We start from the raw sequence: 16,447 nt of genomic DNA on the forward strand, positions 1-16,447 counted from the left end.
TAGGCCACACAAATACCAGAAATCTATTGTACAAAGTGCTAACAGCCTTTGATTGAATTTCCTGTTATACAGAGGAGAACATTAGAAAATCATAAATCAGGTAAACATAACTCTGCATTGACAGGGTATGGGCAGTGCCCATATGCTTTGCCATTGCCTCAGTGGTTCATATCATTCTCAATCAGTGGCTGACAAAGGCAGGGTTAAATATGACAGGGAAATTAATTTCAAAACACCATCTTGAGCAGAACTGCAGTGCGAGCTGATCAATGACATTATTAATAACCCATGCTGAGTATCGACTCTCTCTCGCTGGATCTCAATTTCTTTCAATTCCTCCCCTTTACCACACCCTAACATCTGATCTTGATGAAGATACATTATGTGCTATTGAGATGGGGAACAAACATAGTTGCATTGCTCTCATTCCGAATGAGGTGTCCTTCCCTGCCTTCAAATATACAAACCTAATTGCATAATGCTTTGTACAGATGCAGGAGAGTCAAATGGATTCCTGTTGGTGCAAGTCTTCACAAATTTTACAACTATTATTTATTGCTTTTACACCCTGGAAGTCTGTATTTGGAGCATCGTATAAATCATGGTCAAACATGGTCAAAAAGGTTAGGGACAAGTTTATATTATTGAGTCCAAAATAAGTTAGAGAGTTTTTTGGGGTGTAATAGTGCTCTCATACCCCGAGGGTCAAGTTAGATTTCTGCAGCAGCTGAGAGCTGCTGATCCAGGGTCAGTCCTCTGTGAGTGCTCTATCCATCACACTGGTTGTGGGACTTTATGAGGCTGAGCAGGGAACAGCAGTGAACTCTGGGGAGTTTAGGCACCCTTCTGCAAAAGTAGAAGTCAGCAAACTCTCTAGGGCACAGGGTAAATAATGCATTTTTTAAACAAATCTCATGGGTTGTGTTATCAGTGTCCTTGTGAGACAACAAAACATTATGTTATTCACAGTGTATCCAGACTGAAGCTAAAATTATAAGCATTTTATTTATATTTTATTTTAATTGTTATATCTTTACTGGTGAATAATATATTTTCTGAATAAAACCACCTTTTTTGCATAATTTAATGCAGTCAAAGTACCATGTACTTTGTGTGCACACACACACATTTGGTTTCTATATGGCGACTTTCCATGGAAGTAATTATTTGTATACTGTACAAACTATCTATCACCTAAACCTATCCATAAACCTTCCAATCACAAAAAAAACCTTGTGCAGTTAATTGTTTTAAAAAATTTTTTTTAATGATTTATAAGCTGTTTTCCTCATGCGGAGCTCCCCATTTAATTTCATCATGACTTTCACTGTAGCAATATGCAATTGAAATGAATGTTCCTCATTTGGCCCACTTTTCAAAAAGAAGAAAAAAAGAAGAGCGAAACTATATTGTTCCATTGTCACTATAGGCCATACACGGACATACTAATCTAAACAAAGCAGTTGTCTTAATATGTCTCTGCACAGTGTTTAAACTTAAATTTGTTTAAAACACTGAAAATGACACAGAGAAACTTTCTATTTGTAATTACGTTGTAGTTAGATTACAAGAAATTTAGTATGAAAAAATGTGTTGCTGATTTGTAATGTAATACACATATTTTACTAGATCTTATGGATGAGTTTTTGAAGCACTGATTTTCAATGTGAACTGTGGCTTTGAGTGTTCTATATCAGAGTCTAGACAGTGTTTTAATGTACGGAATCTGATTCTGTTTAGGAATTCATTAAAACTAAACTGTGATATGATTATCTCTGATTGATGATTGACGCTCAATGGAAGTTTTAACAGCATTGGGAAATTGAATGACAGTATCTGCTCTCTAATCATTTCTAAACTTGACTGGATGCTGCTAACAGATGTCAAAGAAGCCTGTTTGCCCTCAACTTAGCAAAGTAAAATGCTTCAGTTAAAGGTATGCTGTTTGCCAGTCTGTGTTAGCTAGGTATAAGGTCACTGTCTCCCTTGATTTATGTAAACTGTATTACTGCCAGTCATTTGTAAACCAAAAAACAAGAGTAATTTATTAATTAATTATTTTGATTGTTTTTTGTTTGCATGCATTACATATTCAGTGTATAATTTGACAAATGTAATGATTATGTAACATCCTTGGTGGAACAATCCCAGAAGACAACTAAAAAAAATTCAGCCACCGGTTGTATCATGGTATATTTTAATTTCTGCAGAGACAAAAATGACAAGCAATTTATTTACAGAAATACCTGTACAAAAGCAAAAAATATGTAAAATAGATCATAAATAGAGGTGGGCTTGCGCTCAGTACATTTGCCATGTTCAGCTAAGCTGCGTGCATAGTGACTCCTAATAAAACAATGATTAAAATCAATTCTCAATTCTACATCAACATCCAAGTCAAAGGACAAATAGAGTATGATTAAAATTACAATTTATATTTTCATTATCTGTGATGTGTCCTATGACCTAAGTGCTACAACTCAAGTCTTATATCTTCTAAGTTGTCAGCTTAAGGAACACACACCTCAGAGCACAAACGACATTTAAAGAAAGCGAATTCATCACGTCAACAACAAAGTCAGATGTGTTTTAGGAAATAAGATGCAGGCTGTTTCCAGGCATGTACAATAGATGTAGGTGTCAACCTCCTCATGTTTCTTTTTTATACATCATAACTGCCATATACTCCTATTGATAGGAATCAGCTGGTATATCTACTCTATGGTCATCTGAGGTGTGTGTACCTTTCAAAAACCTTTGGAGCTTTTTTTCCCCTCTACCTTCTCATATCATGAAAAGTGCAGAATGTCTCAAAGCATGTTTGCTTCATCCCTAATGGATACTGTGCATTTTCTCTGTTTTGCTGTGCCGACATTGCAGCATTGTGTCATTACCGATCCTTTCCAAAGTCACTTTCCTGACTAAAGTTATCCTTCCTGTAAAAATCGCAGTTTGGAAGTGTGACCATGCTAACTTTGAAATGGATGAATATACCAGGGTATCACCTATGACATGTACAGTTGGTACTCATCAATATACTTGACAAAGTTCGACTGAGCTTACTTAAAGAAGCCACAAGATAAAAGCTTTTGTTTTTTTTTAAAGTCTATCATAGTAAAATTGCCAGGACTGTAGTTTCAGCATAAATTACTCTTTCTCCACTTTTAGAAAGCATCTCAGTACAATTGGTTTCATACTGGTTAAAACCAACGAGTCATACCAATAAAGGTATAAAAAGGCACAGTTGCATATTTTGCATTCACTCCATAGTTTTGTTTTGATATTTTTTTTTTACAGAAGCACTACACATACAAAGTGGCACTGGGAAGAAAATGGAAATATATGACTGATGAGATCTGAAGAGGGCATCATTATGAGCAGATATTTGAAAAAACAACAACAAATAGAACGGAGACTTGTGAGGTACGCGATATGTTTGAATTGTTTTGGAATCAAGTTTCACATCTCATTTTCTACATAATGAAAGGTATGTTTTTTTTGTGTGTGAAAATAATATAAACATTACAGAACCAGTGGAACCAGTGGATAAAAGTAAATGTGCTGTTAAAACATATATAATTAAATCAGATAAATGAGCAACAGATTATGTGATGCTAAATAAATCAGTGAATCACGAATGTGTATGATTCTTCATCCTCGTCAAATCAATACACATAGTCATACTACAATGTCTAGTGTCTGTTTGTAACAAACGCAAGCAGTGGACTTCCATGTTAATAGGGTATGATATCTGTACACTTTTTTTTCTTTTTCATACTAAGTGTAGATTCCCTTTAAACGTGCAATAAAAAGTACATATCTATGTATACAGTTTGTAAGCATCAGAGCACTTCTTTTAAACACGAGTAGTACATACAGACTACAGATCTGGAAGCTGCGAAAAAGGCAGTCCGTTCAAACTCAAGGAATCATTAACATACAACAAAAAAAAAACAATTGCATCTGAATAATTTACCACCTTTTTTAAAAGCATGATGCCTCCTAAGTATACTCCTCCTCTTGAAAATCGTTTGGGATAGGCCCATGATGCATGTATAAATGTGCATGTAGTTTCCCCACATTGCACAGAAACATGTGTGATGGTAATTAAAGCAACATGTGATCTAAAAAGGAGCTTTCCTGTCCCAGCTCTGAGACACCACGTCATGTTGTTCCCGATACTTTGGTTCTACAGCGGCATTGTGCGTCGCATTTCAATCGCTCCAGTCATGCCAGTTGACGCCAAACTTTTAATGTGATTGTACAAGTAGTCGGTTCACTCTGACCTCTACACGAGGGACACAAGTTCTCATCCTTGATTACTCTTCTGAAGTGTGTGAGATTGAGAGTGAATCTGTTGAATGAGTTTATTGCTCTATTTAACATTCATACTAGGAATGTTACACAGGGCCAGCCCAAGCTCTTCAGCAGGGCAATATTATTAGACTAATTCACCCCAGCAGCATATCCAAATAGAGTTCCTGTGAATTTATGGGTTAATTATTATGTGTATGTACAATGTGCAGATCTTTTGTGTGTGCGTGTTTGTGTGTGTGTGTTTGCAAATGTGTGCATGCCGGGAGGCCATCTTGAGACCACAAAAGAGGAACTTCAGCATAGTTTCACACATCAAGAGAGGGATGAACCACAATTACACAGCATAGTTTCACACATCAAGAGAGGGATGAACCACAATTACACAAACTTGTGACATTCAGGCAATTAATAGTCAATATCTGGGATGTAAAGAACCGCCTTCTGCTTCCAAAGGTGTGAAGGAGCCTGATGGAAATGGGTCGGTCGTGATGTCCATGAGTGTGTCCAGAGTATGTTTACAGTATTTATATATATGTATATATATATATATATATATATATATATATATATATATATATATATATATATATATATATATATATATATATATATATATATATATGTATGTATGTATATATATGTATGTATATATATATATATATATATATGTATGTATATATATGTATGTATATATATATATATATATATATATATATATATATATATATATATATATATATATATATATAAATAAATGTACAATACTTCACCCACACGACAAAGAAAAACGTGTGTATGCTTGTGTTCCTTCGTGTGTACGTGAGGTTGATAGGCACACAGGTAAACTTGCTTCTCGCGCTGTACAGTGCGCACGCCGTTCACTTGCGCCATTGTAAAATGTCAAAAGTCAATGACGACATACAAAGAGCTCCGACATCGTCTGGTTACGCCATCACTGATCACCGTGCGATGATTTTCGTTTATCATTGGCCTGTCATTTTTCCTTCTTCTTTGTTAACGTGTTTTGTCGTCCAGAGCAGACAGTTCAGTTCATGGACTGATTGCATATGGACATAATACATCCACATAAAAACACTCCCGCCCACCCCCGGATTAAAAGACAGAACTAGTCTTATCGGTTCCCATAGCTATAGCAACAGTTATAAAAACAAAGACAAAAAGGTATAGTCCAGGTCCGCCTCAAGGGGCACACACTCTTAAGGGGTTAGATGATGCATGCATGTTTATAAAGAGTCTACAGAAACCAGGCAGCACTTTGGGGAAGTCTACGGGGCCAGATAGCAAAGTAGCACTTATCCACCAGCATTCCTCTCTCTCCACCTCAGCCACTTCCCCCTCCTCCATCTCATCCTTCTCACGCACATTTACAACATGTAATTCCACGGTTTTTACTCAGTTTAGGTTAGAAAGTAGCGCCGCAGTAGTTGTGCGAGCAGTTTGAGGAAAATCCATGTTGCTTTTGTTTTAGGGTTTGGTCTGCTAACAGCATCTCTAACCATGCTGAGTCACTGTCATTGTCCCTTCGCAGTCGCTGTGTGTCGTTTACAGGTAAACTTCCCGCCTGGTGAGAGTTCCGCATTGCGTTGGCTTGTATTCACCTGTGGGCGCTAGCGGAATCTCCTCGATGGGGCGAGATGTTTCCTGGCTGGCGGAAAATCCAGCTGAGCTAAATGCGTCGTAGGATGAGGAGGAGGAGGCCATCTTCTTGTTAAGGAGATTACGGTTACGGTCGCCCAGTAGGTGCGAGGGGTCGCCGTTGGCAACAGCTAGCGCCTCTTGGCTGCCAGGCTGTTCGGGAACGCTGCCCCCGGGGGAGGTCATGAAGGTGGAGAGTTTGGGAGGGGTGGCCTTGGGCCTACGTTCAGGCGAGGTGCGCACAGGCATCCAGCAGGCATCCGAGTGGCCGTATTCATCACACTCCCGCGTGCATTTACCCGTCATGGCTACGTCAGGCAGGGGCCGAGTGTCTGGAGGAAACGGAGAGAAGGAAACAGAACCGGTGGCACATTAATGGTGTTGTTTGGCTTTGAACAGCTGAGAAAAAGAAAACTGAAGTATTGACACTAAAAAATGTATTGTGGTATGTTTCTCATGAAATTGCCATTAGAATGGCTAGTGTCAGATGAAGCCTTTGAAATATTTATGATCGGCTTTGTGCAATTTTTTTCAATGTTTTTTTTTTCACTCTAACTTCATGGTCAACACATACCACATAACACAAACATGTAAATATACATACACAATCAACAACACTTAAAGCTAAAACATAAATTAAACAGAAGAAATAATGTGAGCTCTAAAAAGAATCATGCTTTGAAAACGTGGGGCAATTCTACTGTTTTGTGACTTCTGACTCCTAAACTACTGCCCTGAATCCATTTCTAATGGCTGAGTGTGTGTAGCTGATGTGATTTTTTATGCATGCGTTGTGTATGCAACGTGTTTTTATGTTTCACCAAACAAGCTGACTCTAAAAAAACTATTACATTTTATCAAAAGGTGTGTTTATTGTTTTTGTTTACTTATTAATCCCCAACTTGGCCTTGGGATACACCTACAGTGCACTTATAGAATGACATATTGGAGGATTTGCTATTTGGTTACATCTTTAACATGTATGTAAGTTAAAAGGATTATGCAAGCGTTTTCCAAAGGCTCTAACTGTCACGCATCTGAGTGATTGCTTATTTTCCCGGGCTGAGAGAAGAGATCGTTTTAGATTTCCAAGCCACAAAGCCACAAGTATCATTAACATCTCATATCTCTTCTATTCAGAATGTCTTCTGAACAAATATTTTCTGTTTACACTTTTAAACACTTGACAAGCAAACAGATAACCATCAGATGCGCAAAAATGCACAAACACGGTTGAATATGAAGTTCACTAAGCTGAAGTGCACACAAACACTTAATGCTGAAATCCCTAACCTTTGATGCCAAAGCACAAAGCTGCAGTGTTAGAGATGGTCCGTTAATGACCAAATGTGAGGTATGGCACAAGCAAGAGAGGGTGAGTGCAAATCTAAAAAATAAAAATAAGGAAGAAAGCATGCTGCCTTTTGTTGAAGAGCAAAATTGTGGGTTAACCATTGCTTACTTTTAATGTTCTTTTTCTCCTGCAAAGAAAGAATAGGGTAGAATCACTGTTCGGTTTCTTCACAATGTAATGCTATGTAAGATTAATCAATTTAGAAAAAGGTATCAGACAGGAAAAAAAAAGCATAATGTGTTGCAGTTATCTGAGAACCAATTGATTACATGGCATGTTTGCAAAAAAAAAAAAAAAAAAAAAAACCTTCTATGGTGCATTATACAAAGATATTTATTGACAGATTGAGAAAAAATGAGGGTGAGCAAAGAAACAAACTAATCTAAGAGCTACAGACATGTCGCTCCTCAAACTTTATTGTTAAGCTTTATTGTTATTGCTGTTGCTTAAATTCCAGGAAATCAATGCTGCACGAATGGCGTTCTTCAGTCACAGGTCACAACAGACTTACATTTAAACCCACTCAGTCTCTCTCTCGTTTGGGATACTTGTTGACACAAACCATTTTAGCATCCTTGTCCAGTAAGGACCTTTCACTGACCTCAACCGAACCTCTAAACATGTCCTCCTGACCTCAAGGCCAGACTATATTGCCTGTGAGCTCCTGTTAGCTTTAGTCTTGTCTTTGTGGTGTGGTTGCATTGTGGGGCAAGTAAGGGTTAGGTGGGTCCGACGGAGACACCTGACCGCAGAAAGAGTTCAGTGCCGCTTCCTGTGCGCTTTTATGATATTGTAAGGCTGGATTGCTGCCCAGTGTCTAGGGAGAGGTGTGGATGTAAGTTCATCCCACAAAGCTCTGTCATGCACCAATGAACACTCAGTCAAGCGACGGTACCTCAATAGCACTAATAATAAAGATGAGTGTGTAGGCTCCGATCTGCAGGACGTCGATATGCCAGCCCAATGTTAATGCTTCAGACAGGGATTACAAAATGACTGGATAAATCTTATATGACAGTCAATGTGTGCAATGAGGTATTAAGAACTGTAACAGGTTATTCACATATACAAATGTCAAGAAAACGTCAGCGTGTGATTAGGCGATTATCTTTTTAAAACATTGTGGGAAATAAGGAAGTAGTCTTTAAGGAAGTAGTCGGGAAAAAGAAAATCTGATGTCAATTCGAACCTGTATGACTTTCTTTTGTTCGTGGAACACACAAGGAGAAATTCTGAATAATGTGCTGGTTGCTCTTTTTCATGAAGTCAAAATGAATGGGGACTAAAGAGTTTAACCCTTATGTGCTGTTGTGGCTTTTTTCAGCCACTATGGGGTATTTTTGAGTCTTAATTTGTCCATAACTTTTTCTGTGTTTCAGCAAATGGAATGATTTTTGGTGACAAATCTTATTTTAACACATATTTTGGGAAAATGCTTTGAAATTTTTCAAAAACTCAACAGTACACTGTGGGCAAATTCACTACCCTTTCGTTATGTTAGTGGCTGAAAAAAGCCACTACTTTAAACTGCTGTAAAAATGTATCAGATCATTTTTTTTTTTCATTTTTTTGCATAAATCTATTAATCAACCTCAGTCCTTTTCAAAACTACTATTTTTTTAAAAAAAAAAACAGGATTTTAACTCTTTAATTGCCAAATTCAGAAATGATGTCACTGATTTGGGAAAAAAACAACACAAAATGACTTATTTTCAATATAAAATGTAATTGTAGACTGGATTTTTTTTTACCTTTTATCACAGTCTTGGACATGTCAAAGATTAGAAACAACATTGGTTTTGAGGCATTGTTAGTTTTTGTGCAGCAACAGATTTTAACTTTTTCTCCCTCATTTACTGTTCGTGGCTGTTTTTGCCCCATTGACTTCCATTATAACCACATTTTTTGATTGCAAAGCCATGACAACATATGATCATGCATTTTTGATTGTTGGTGGTTTTCCCTGTTGGGAAGAGGTCAAATTTGTAATTTTTACTGTTGATAACCAGGTGGCACCATTAACCCTTTATAGGCCTGTGCAAAAAAACCCAAAAAACACTCAGCATCTGATCAAATTTATGAACACTTTATTATGAACCAAAATGCAACAACAACTTCAAATAAACTTAACAATGGTTCAACAGTTGAGGATGGATGAAGAAATAAACAATTGAACAAACCACAAACTCTGTGTGTGTGTATTTTCAGTCATTCCAACAGGACTTGCAGCATACCACTTGGTGCTCTTTGCATATGTGTCCACCACAACGGATGCAAGTGCTGAATGTTCTTTTTTTTTTTACTATTTTTGAAGCTGCACATGACAATGAGAATAATCATGCAGACATTGTCAAAACACAAACAGTATCTCCTAAAATTATCTCTAACAAGCAAATGTATTCAAGTAAAAGTTAATAGGAATAGGATGCATGTAGTAACAAATGTGTAATGGCACATACCTTGTCTAGATTGTCGACACCTCCCTTGCAGCGGTTGTAATCTGCAATAATCTCAGGTTTCTTCTTTGGTCCCTCCATCACCACTGCTTCGCGGTGCCTTGTGCTGATGAGGAGCACATTCCTCCCCCGTTTCGGAACATAGCTCACAGCCGTGGTGTTCTTTGTGAAGGCAAAAACGCTGGAGAGGGCAGGCCGTCCTTTAGCCTGCACCAGGTTGGGTGGCAGCTCAGGTTTATTCTTCCTGATCGTCCCGACCAAGGCTATTTTTTTCCGCAGAAGCTCCTGAGCAAGTGAGTAGGTGGTAAAAAAGTTGTCACAAGTGACAGTGACGCCCTGGAGTCCCTCTGTCATCTCCATGGCAACACGCTTTCCCTGACCCACCTCTGCAGCATTACCTATCTTACCCAGGTAAATGTCACACCTCCAGGCATAGGATGTGGCAACAACAGCAGTCACCCAAATTTTGAGTCCATATTTGGCTGTTTTTTTTGGCATGTACTGCCGAAAGCTGCATCTCCCTTTGAATGGCACAAGCTGCTCATCCACTGTGACATCTTTGCCAGGGTTGAATAGGAGGGGAAGGCGATGCGTCCACATTTCCCACAGGGATCTGATCGGGGCAAGCTTGTCGTCTCTACGGCGAGCTGGTCTCTGCAGCTTGTCGTCAAAACGGAGAGCTCTGCTTATTTCATGGAATCTTGAGAGGGACATGGTGGCTCTAAAAATCGCACGACCACTGCGATCATCCCACAGGCAACGTGTGGACTCCCCTCTGGACTTGTACACGCCGGCCAAAATCAGTAGCCCCATATAGGCATGGAGATCTGTGGAGTCCACAACGGTCCAGTTTCTCATAGTGCGGCGTCCATGGAGGTTGGTCATGCTGACAATGAGGTCAATCATTTCCTCCGTAAAAAACAGATTGAACACAGAATCCACACTCTGGACCCTTGCGATGGCATAGCGCGTCGGCCCTGGAGTCACGCCTCTGGCAGGCTGTAGAAAGGGTGTTGTCTCCATGTTGGTGGAATACCACACCTCGCCGTTTTTCCCAATCCACCCAGATCCAGGATCCACAGAATCCTCCTCACCTTCAGTGGAATCTAGAGAGGATGATGAGGGCGCCACATCCAAATCAGGATCTGACTCTCCTGAGTCTGTGGTGTCAGAGGCAGAAGACAATATCTCATCCTGTAGCTCGCTGGAGGGGTCAGGCTGCATAATTATGTCTAAAACTTCACTACAAGTCAAGCGCTTACTCATGATGCTGCTCCTCTCACCATCAACTGACAAATGACCAGCAGGCTTGAATGCAAGTGTTTAAATCCACTTGCTTTGTTTTTGTTTAGTCTGCATTTCTCACCATCAAAAGGCAGCAAATGCCACTTAGACTTTGTTTTTGTTTACTCTATGTAGTTCTGAGAGTTGAGGTGCATGTTTTGATTTTCTCAGACGCATCAAGGTGAGTTCTCACACTCTCTCTCACACTGACACTCACTGACACTCACACACACACGCACACTTTAATATGCTATTATACTTCATAATCATGCAAAAGCCATGCTTTACACTCCATGTAAAAGCCAGAAACTAAGCTTTATTTTTGCACAGGCCTATAAAGGGTTAATGGTGCCACCTGGTTATTAACAGTAAAAATTACAAATTTGACCTCTTCCCAACAGGGAAAACCACCAACAATCAAAAATGCATGATTATATGTTGTCATGGCTTTGCAATCAAAAAATGTGGTTATAATGGAAGTCAATGGGGCAAAAACAGCTACGAACTGTAAATGAGGGAGAAAAAGTTAAAATCTGTTGCTGCACAAAAACTAACAATGCCTCAAAACCAATGTTGTTTCTAATCTTTGACATGTCCAAGACTGTGATAAAAAGTAAAAAAAAATCCAGTCCACAATCATATTTTATATTGAAAATCAATCGTTTTGTGTTTTTTTCACCCCCAAATCAGTGACATCATTTATGAATTTGGCAATTAAAGAGTTAAAATCCAGATTTTTTTTTTAAATTAGTAGTTTTGATCAGGACTGAGGTGGATTAATAGATGTATGCAAAAAAATTTGAAAAAAATATTTATCTGATACATTTTTACAGCAGTTTAAAGTAGTGGCTTTTTTCAGCCACTAACATAACGAAAGGGTAGTGAATTTGAACAATGCACAAGGGTTAAGCTTTAAAAAAGGAAGCAATGACCCTATAAAACTATCAAAATCAGTAAGTCAGTCAAATTTGTGAAAGAATCATTCAGACATGTATTATTTATATGATACATTGAATATGACTTCAGAAGACCCCAGTCCTCGACCAATTTTATTTTAAATAAATAGAATGGCCAGAATGTTCTTCAAAAAGTCACCTTTTGTGTTCCACCACAGTTATACAGGTTTGGAACAACATGAGTAAATAATGAAATCAGTATGAGAACAGTCATTCAGACTTTTGTGAACTTGATAAGTTTTATTATCGTAAGTTAAATGAATCTTGATAAGATTCATTAAAAACAATTGACTCAAAAGAATAGAATAATATATTGCTTTTTCTCTCATTGACATGTCAAGGACCAGTTCCACAGACAAAGCTATCCAGTTCTCATCCAGAATATTCTTCAAAAATCCACCTTTTTTTTGTTCCCCAAAAGTCATAGAGGTTTGGAATGAATGGTAAATAATGAAAGAATATTAATTTTCACCTTGAATATCTCTGAATAATTTATTTCTATAACTGTCCATCAAACTAAAGAGATTCAACATCAACTTCTTTCCATTTGCATAGTATTCTGTCCACACAGAGCTTCAAGTCCAGCCAATTTCGATTGTTAGTGTTCAGTTGATGAATATGTTTTGCCAATCAGTCTTTCAGACCACTACCACATCTCCACAGCTTCTCAACTCCAATGCCTGGCCCTCGCACCGCTCAGGCCCCTCAAGGCCGTACATTGTCTTTTCATCTATCGCATACTGTGCTGTCTTCAGCTACTGTTTCCTCCAGTGCAAAACAACAAAAGGGCCGCTCATTGGCGCTCCTCGCGCACTGCTGCCATACAGCCTGCTTCTGATTTATTATTCCAGCACAAAACTCTGTATACATTATTATACACGGAAAGTTCATAAAATTGTAATTGAAAGCATGCAATAAAAAAACATTTTATGGTTTAGCCTGAACTTGGAAATTAGCCTTGAAAGTCAAAGATGGGTGGATTTTTTTGTACATTAGATAATTTTGTCTGCATCCTTAGATCCATTTTGCTCAATTGAAACTTATAAGCGCTGGCATGTATAGTGTTCTGGATTTTTTTTTTTTTCTCCATGTAAGTCTGTTCTCTTCAAGTTTAAGGGCCAGATTAAATAAACAGGGCAAATTAGAGTGAGAGTGCAATTCCCAAAAAAAGTGCAGATTGTAGTGGAAAGTTCTGCGGGTTATCTACTGACGACGATCACATTAAAGAACACAGATTCAGCCATATCATTTCCATAATTACCAAATCAATCTAGAAAGAACACCGCAAATTTGCATCTGGTTTAAGACATGCTTTTTTTGGGTGGTAAATAATGGCACACATACCAGTAAATTGAATAGCACAAACTTTAGTAAATCACCTTAAATGATTAGTTTAAATACTCTTCTCACATGAATTTTGCATCTAAAATGGAAACTCCTACAAATGCATATGCTGCCGCAAAAATAACCCTGTCCACTCCTTTTCACCACTAATTTATCACTGCGTGTCTTAAAGGTGCAATGTGTAATATTTCTGAGGATCTATTGACAGAAATGCAATTTAAGATCCATAACTATGTTTTCAGTTGTGTATAAACCCTTATGAACCGTTATGTTTTTATTACCTTAGAATGAGACATTTATATCTCCACAACCGCGGGCACCCCCTTCTATGGAGGTCGACATATTGTGTCTTCATGTTTCTACCGTAGCTGACAGCGGACAAACACCGCTACAGAGCGTGTTAACTTGAAAAATAAGTTTTCTGTTGTGTATAAAGACCTTCCTTAATGAACCATTATATTTGTATTATCTTAGAATGAGCAGTTTCTATCTACATGCACTGAGGTTCCCCTTACATTGAAATGCGCCGACATGTTTCTACAGCAGCCCTAAACGGACAAACGCATTTCGTTTCTATGTTGCTCTTCGTGCAAGGAAGCAAGCTTAGTTCAGCGAATAAAACACTGACACAATGATGAACAAGTAACAATAATATTCGCAATAACAGTTTTACTGAATAATTAAGTAAACATAATTTCTTAATTTATCCTTGTAAAGAAACCTCATTGCTGAACTGGCTACTCTCTGCTGTCTCAGACGATTACACATTTTCCTGTCGGCCACCGTAACTTTTGTTGGTTGCAATTCGTAACCTCACCACTAGATGCCGCTAAAAATCACACACTGCACCTTTAAGTAAATCCTGACAGTAGTTCTTAACGGCAAAATTGGGTTTGCGATGGCGCAAGCTGTTAATAAATCTGGCCCTTAGCCATCTTTTCATGTATAAGGGCAATTCTTAGACTATGGGCACTTTCATGTCCTTTGATCATATTTTATAAAAAAACATTTAATTTTGAAAAATTCACACTTTCATAGTTAACTTTACAATGAAAGTACTTTAGGAACTTTTTACCGATGGTCTAGGATGATATTTTCACCTTTTTAAACATCATTATAGATGCAAATATTGCTGTTTTGTGCTTGTCCCACACCCAGACTTCTGATCTTCAATAATGAAAAAGAAGTGTAAAAAAAATGATTTATCTATTTTTTTTTTTATATGACCGTATACAGTATCAGTAAAATAATCAAAACATAATTGTGTTATTTAAAGGTCAGACAACTATTAATGTGATTTTATATACAAAATGTAGTTGTCCCACAGTATTGCCGTCATTTCCACCACAACGCTGTAATGTCCCTTTTAAAAGGCTTTTTTGAAAGATTGTTTGGGTAGTTTCTATGGAGATGAACAATGACATCACAGCACATGTCTGACATGGAGGAGATGTTTAATTTCTTCACCCACTTGGAGAAGAACACTCAAGGTAAATATTGCTTGAAATGAAAATATTTTTATTGTATGTCATTTCCAAACATGGCGTTAGATCAATTGAGTTTGTAAATAAATAGATTTTTTAACATAAATAGATGTTTTTTGTATTTTGTAAATAGATGTATTTTGCATGCATGCAATGCTAGCTACCAATTCATAGCTAATCTGTACTACTAGCTTGGATTTTTTTACAAAATACTGCAGGGTTTGTCATTTCCACTACCATCATTTCTAACACATGGGTGGAAATGACAAAGGTGAGGTGGAAATGACATTTATGCTTACAAAATGTGCAATTCATAGATTGTGGGGCTACATATGTATATTTTATTTATTTAAATGTGAAATGCTAATGTATTTATTCAAATATATATTTGTTGAAATGCCTTTTCATCTATTTTTAAGATGCCGCGGAAGTCAACTGCAGAAAGGTCTCAGTCCTATACCAAAACAGAACCTAACAGACTAATGACTAATGAGATTAATGATTTGTTAAATGGAATTGTCTGTTTCAGATAGTTTCAAATAAATGTCTTCTGTTGTTCTACATGGACGTCCATTCATTGTCATTTCCACAACACCCAGCACCAACATCCACTTAATCCACAAATCTATGGTAATTGCAATATAGGTATAAACTGGTAACACTATGTGTGAAAGTGGTGTTACACTGTTAATAAATTATCTATACCATAATATTTTAAAATAATAATCAAATATTTACATGTGATGGAAATTACATTTGTTCAGTGCGGATCGGAAAATATGTCAAAAAACACCAATTTGTCTTATAATGTAAGTGCATTATCTTATGGATCATTAAACTAGAGTAGTTATATTTAACTGTTAGACTGTGACAATTTTGATTTGAACTTTTTTTCCCCCTCAAGTTCACAAGGCCAAAAGTGCCTGGAGTTGAAGAACCACCCATAAAGTCATTCTAGTCTTAACTGGATTCTGTTGTTTCCTAGCTTGTGCTCCTATTTTAGGTTCTCTTCTAAGACCAGTTTTGTCCAATAATCTCATTGCAAATGGAACAGAACATTGTCTGATTCTAGGTTGTAGTTAATGTAATATAACAGTATGTAATTGTGATTTGCACAATCTCTGTCTCTCTTCCAGCTCATTATAGAGGTAAGATGGATACAATTTAAGATGTCATTCAAAGACAAACTCTGAAGCAGCAAAATTCAAAGCATTTAGATGGGGGCAGACACAGGTCAAACATGCACTGAGATGAATTCAATCATTGCTAGAATAGCTTTGCCTCCACCTTGTCTTATTTAAATGAACAACTTACAGGAGTGAATAAGTCAGACTGAAATTGACTGATCCATTTTCACTCATCTCTATCTCCTTTCATATATAATTGATTGGAAGCAATAACAGTGTCTGAATGTTATATATATATATATATATATATATATATATATATATATATATATATATATATATATATATATATATATATAGTGATATATAAAATAAACACAGCTGTTGTTAATTACATTAATTAAGAGCATTGTGTCAACCAACAAGATACTGTGCAATGTTTGGTCAAATCTAAAATGAAATTATAACA

General features: G+C 37.3%; 1 protein-coding gene across 2 annotated transcripts in view; it reads right to left on the minus strand.

Moving 5' to 3' along the window:
* Positions 1 to 5,314: 5,314 nt before the first annotated feature.
* The window catches only part of pcdh7b (protocadherin 7b), a 154,622-nt gene continuing 143,489 nt past the window's right edge, over positions 5,315 to 16,447 (minus strand). For both annotated transcript variants that reach the window (XM_077229525.1, XM_077229526.1), the window contains exon 3: positions 5,315 to 6,305. In XM_077229525.1, the coding sequence (XP_077085640.1) occupies positions 5,881 to 6,305 (425 nt within the window). In that variant the 3' untranslated portion in view covers positions 5,315 to 5,880. The remainder of the gene's footprint in view (positions 6,306 to 16,447) is intronic.

The sequence above is a fragment of the Siphateles boraxobius genome, unplaced genomic scaffold (genome assembly GCF_051911475.1).
Source record: "Siphateles boraxobius isolate OS27281-9 unplaced genomic scaffold, OSU_SipBor_1 130, whole genome shotgun sequence".
Taxonomy (NCBI): domain Eukaryota; kingdom Metazoa; phylum Chordata; class Actinopteri; order Cypriniformes; family Leuciscidae; genus Siphateles; species Siphateles boraxobius.